The 4762-nt window shown below is 51.5% G+C and overlaps 1 protein-coding gene across 1 annotated transcript; it reads right to left on the reverse strand.

Moving 5' to 3' along the window:
* Positions 1–2413: 2413 nt before the first annotated feature.
* On the reverse strand, positions 2414–3557 carry LOC131083045 (lactosylceramide 4-alpha-galactosyltransferase-like). The gene has a single exon (XM_058023349.1). The coding sequence runs from the start codon at positions 3519–3521 to the stop codon at positions 2430–2432; it is 1092 nt and encodes a 363-aa protein (XP_057879332.1). The 5' UTR covers positions 3522–3557; the 3' UTR covers positions 2414–2429.
* Between the last annotated feature and the right edge of the window lie 1205 nt (positions 3558–4762).

A 4762-nucleotide genomic window follows, 5' to 3' on the forward strand; every position in this document is an offset into this window, starting at 1 on the left:
TTGACTGACCCAACCTCCTTCTATGAGCAGCCAATGGATGGGGAAAGGCTGTGGATGTTGTGTACCGGGGCCTTCTAAAGCCTTTGACCACTGCTCCCACAGCGCTCTCCTGGAGAGCATTGTCCTCTCAGCCCATGGATTTAACAGGTTCCCTGTTGGCTGGGAATGAAGTGCTTGGATGGCTGGGACCAGAGGGTGGCAGTGGAATTAATGCAGCTGGCCGTGGGTCACTGGTGCTGTGCCCCAGGGCCCACTGTCAGAGCCAGTCCCCTTTCATGTCCTTGAGACTGAACAAGATCTGAAGTGCCAGGTCCTGCCCCTGGGTCACAAGCCCCAGCAGCTCCAGGCTGGGGAAGAGCCCAGCAGGAAAGGGCCTGGGCCTGCCGGCCCACGGTGTGTGCCCGGGTGTGCAAGAAGGCCAATGGCTGCTGGGCCGGGCCAGCAATGGTGTGGCCAGCAGGAGCAGGGCAGTGACTGTGCCCCTGCCACATGTGGGCACTGGGGAGGCCTCACCCCAAGGGCTGTGTCCAGTGCTGGGCCTGGCACTGCAGGATGGACACTGAGGGGCCGGAGCGTGTCCAGAGGGGGGAACGGAGCTGGGCAAGGGGCTGGAGCACAAGTCTGATGAGGAGTGGCTGAGGGAGCTGGGGATGTTTAACCTGGAGGAAAAGGAGGCTCAGGGGAGCTGTCTTGCTCTTCACACCTCCCTGACAGGAGGGTGCAGCCAGCTGGGGGCCAGGCTCTGCTCCCAGGGAACAAGGGACAGGATGAGGGGAAATGAATAGAATGGTCTGGAATGGAAGGGACACTAAAGATCATCTTGTTTTACTCCTTCTGCCAAGGAGAGGAACAGTTCCCACTATCCCAGGTTGCTCAGAGCCCCATTCAATCTGGTCTTGGACACTTCCAGGGACGCAGGGGCAGCCACAGCTGCTCTGGGCACCCTGTGCCACAGCCTCAGCACCCTCAGAGGGAAGAATTTCTCCCTTATATCCAACCTAAACCTGCTCTCTGTCACTGTGAAGCCATTCTCCCTTGTACTGTCAATGCAGGCCTTTGTAAAGAGTCAGTCTGCATCTTTCCTTTAAGCTCCCTTCAGGCAGTGGAGGGCCATGATTAGGTCACCCCAAAGCCTTCTCTGCTCCAGGCAGAACATTCCCACTTCCCTCAGCCTTTCCTCCCAGCAGAGCTGCTCCATCCCTCTGATCTCCTTGGTGTCCCTGCTGTGCACTGGCTCCAGCAGCACCCTGTCCTTCCTGTGCTGGGATTACACAGCTGGCTGCAGCACTCTGTGCACCACAGTAGGTTCAGCTTGGCCATGAGGAAAAAATCCAGAGTGCTTAAGCACCGGGTGCCATAGGCTCCCCAGGGAAGTGGAGGAGTTAGCATCCCTGGAAGTGCTCCAAAAAATGAGAACACATGGCACTTTGGGGTACAGGTTTGTGGGTATGGTGATAGTGAATTGAAGGTTGCACTCCCTGCTCTTGGAGGTTTTTCCAACCTTCATGTGTTTCACAGTTTTTGTTTTTGTCCCTGGAGACGATGCTCGAAGGTCAGCACTTGGTCCTTCTGTTGATGGAGAAATGTCATCCTCTGGACTTCGACATGGGGCTCAATATTCCAATGAAAGGGATGTAATCCTCCTCACAGCACTGCAGAAACAAGAAATGCTGAGCCCCTTCAGAGTGTGACAATGCTGCTTAGATGTTGGTATCCACAAGAACTACTTCAGCAGAGTAAGGACGTTTATAATTTCTGCTCCTCGAAGAACAGCTTTTGTCTCTTTTGTTTCCTGAGGAGTCCCAGACAAGTCATGCCACTGCTGTGGATTTAGAAACTGTAGGAAGCATAATTTGAACTTCTCTCACTTCAGAAGTTTAGAACAACTTCACAGTGAGCCACACACGGATCGAAACAGTTTTCTGCTTCTTAAAGCAAATTTCATAGGCACTTCATCTATTTTCCCACATGTTAAGGATCTTTGCCAACCAGGGAATTCTGATCTGAGCCCCAGCAGTCTGTGACCTCTGTCACTGACTGGCAGTGATTCACAAAGTCAGAAATGCTACAGAGAGCAAGCCAATGATCCCTGCAGTTGTGGAAACATCACAAGGGGCTGCTCAGGCTGGGATTCAGAGGAGGAGCCACTGGGGAACACCAAGAATGGACCAGTTGAGAGATGCTGCTGATGGAGTACAACCTTCCCTGCAGCAACAGGTCTCGTATAGGACAGCAAGAGAGGCTGCAGTCAGGTTCTGCTGTAATTTTGAAACACAGGGGATCAGAGGCAGATATCAGCAATGTCAGGTACAGAACCACAAAGCAGTCACACAGCTGCTCTGGGGTGTAGAAAGCCACTCTAGGGAAGGTCAAAGGCACTCGGTTTCCCTCAGGCTGGGGAAATGTCCCTGCAGCCAAGGGCCCCCAGGTCACACTGCACGCCTCGACAACTCTTCAGAGTCCTGCTTCATCTTTGCGTAGGTGGCAGGGCAGAACTGGGAATAGAGCTGAGCCAGCAGAGCCTGGGAGGGGATCTCTAACTTGGTCCCGTGGCTCAGTTTGTTCCATATGTGCACTGCATAGGTGTTCTTAAGGAGTTTCTGAAGCTCCATGGCACTGACTGCCTCAAACAACTGCTCCCAGTTCTGCCAGGGAATAGGATAAACAACTTCTTGGGCAAGAGCACTCACACCTTTGCAGCTCATGCTCTTGATAGTCCTGATGGAGCACCACTTCTTGAAGACACGAGTTAGGAGCTCTGGGCCTTGGTGCCCCCAGACCCAGCCATTGTAATTCTGCACAAAGTCCTGCATGCAAAGCTCCATGAATTTGTGCTTGGCCTCAAAGGACAGAAAGGCTCCATTCAGTTCATGGTCATCCTGAATACCAAGGGCATTGGTGAGGTTCTGTAAGTTTTTAAGCACAATGAAGTCTGTATCCAGGTAGATGCCACCAAATTTCCACATGAGGACAATTCTGCAGGCGTCAGAGAGGTTGGGTAGAAAATGAGGCTCCCACTGCCGTAGAGGCCATAAGTACCATCTTTTCAGAGGTGTTCCAGAAAAGAGTTCTTTGAGGTCCAGAGGCAGGATTTCCACGTTGGGGAAGCAGCTGAGCAAGGAGAAAGCCCAGTGCTTGGGCAAGCGGACATTCCCTTTGGCCAAGCCTTTCATGAGCACCACGACTCTTGATGCAGGGTGTGTCCTGGCTGCTGACTCCACAGAGCAGGAGAACAGGTAACTTGGGGCAGTTTGCTCCGAGGTCTCCACAAAAAACACATTTCCTGTGGAAGGAGAGGGCCCACCAGCCATGTTGAGGGCAGAAGGCACATAGTGAGCACAGCTCATCTCAGCAGACAAGCCAGAGGTGGGGCTGCTGCTCTTTGGGTCCTCCCCAATGCCCCAGTACAGCTTGTGGTAGGCAAGGGCTACGAACACAAAGATGATGATAAATAGGGCACAGGGCTTGTGGCTCAGCACCACCCTGGTCAGCTTTAGGATGCAGCTGGACGTCCTGAGCATTCTCTCTCCAGCCAGAGCCTGCTCTCCCGAGACAGCCTGAAGGGAAGGAAAGAAAACAACCTGACAGACGAGGCAGCAGAGTATGAGCCTTCCTTCACAAGTGTGTGTGTTCCACCTTCATGGCAGTGCAACAGCAAACTCTGGGAACACCATTAGAGAACTCATCTGTCATGGTTTAGAACTTCAGGTCATTCTGAACATGAGACACATATGTAGAAAATTCTGGGAGGAGGAAACCAAACAAGCTGCGAAGAGGACAGAGAACTCAGGTCGCAGAGGTACGTTTGTTATATCTCCCTTGATCACTGGGACTGGGTCACATATGGAAGTTCTCATGTGCCCAGAAAAAGGCTTCTTAGATGCACTGGGTGGTATCCTAAGGTAAGGCACTGGGACTTGGGGGACAGAGGAGACACAGCCAATACACGAATGATCAGCTCTGGATCCCCAGAAAATTTTCTCCTCCCGCACAGAAATGCCACCATATCCTGCCAGTGCTACAGGCAGCAAAATCCCACCCACCCTGCCTTATACAGACCCCTTTACACTCTCCACCCTCCACACCACAGCTGGGTTAATCCTGTAAATAATGTTTTTGAACAGTTGAAGACAAAAACGCACTGACTTGGTGGGACAGAGCCGGTGCTATAGAGAAGGCACAAAACTCACCTGTCCCTGCTTTCAGGATACCACAGAATTCCCTGCTTAGCTGAAAGGATGTTTAAAAAATTGAAGTCTGTAAGGATGACCACTACTCTATAGTCACTTGCTTTTTATGAAAATGAATGGTGAATACATGTAGAAAAAAAGAGTAGGATGTGACGTCGTTCATCCATAATGAGTAGCTGATACAAAGGTCACAAAAATGCACCGGGAACAAACAAGTTAGTTAAAAAGTAATTAAAGAAAAAGGAGGAAATTGAAAACCCACTGTTGCTACACTTTGAGCTTTAGACTGCTGGGAAATGGCTTCATTTGTTTTCTTCTCTTTTGCTAAAATTTCCCAGTGCTCACGCTGCTGCTGGGGCTGCCACAATTACTGAGCTGAGCCTTCCACAGAGCTGCCTGCTCCCACCCCAAGCCCCAAGTACAGGATGCCCCCTTGCAAACACACTCTTTTCACCAAATACTTTACTCGTTCATTAGGGAGTGCACCCACATATGGCAGGGATGTCAGGGAAGGACTTGGCCAAATTCAGGTGTCCCTCATTCTGTGATAGCTCCCCCTTGACTCTGTGATC

Source organism: Melospiza georgiana, chromosome 4, assembly GCF_028018845.1.
Source record: "Melospiza georgiana isolate bMelGeo1 chromosome 4, bMelGeo1.pri, whole genome shotgun sequence".
In the NCBI taxonomy this organism is placed as follows: Eukaryota; Metazoa; Chordata; class Aves; order Passeriformes; family Passerellidae; genus Melospiza; species Melospiza georgiana.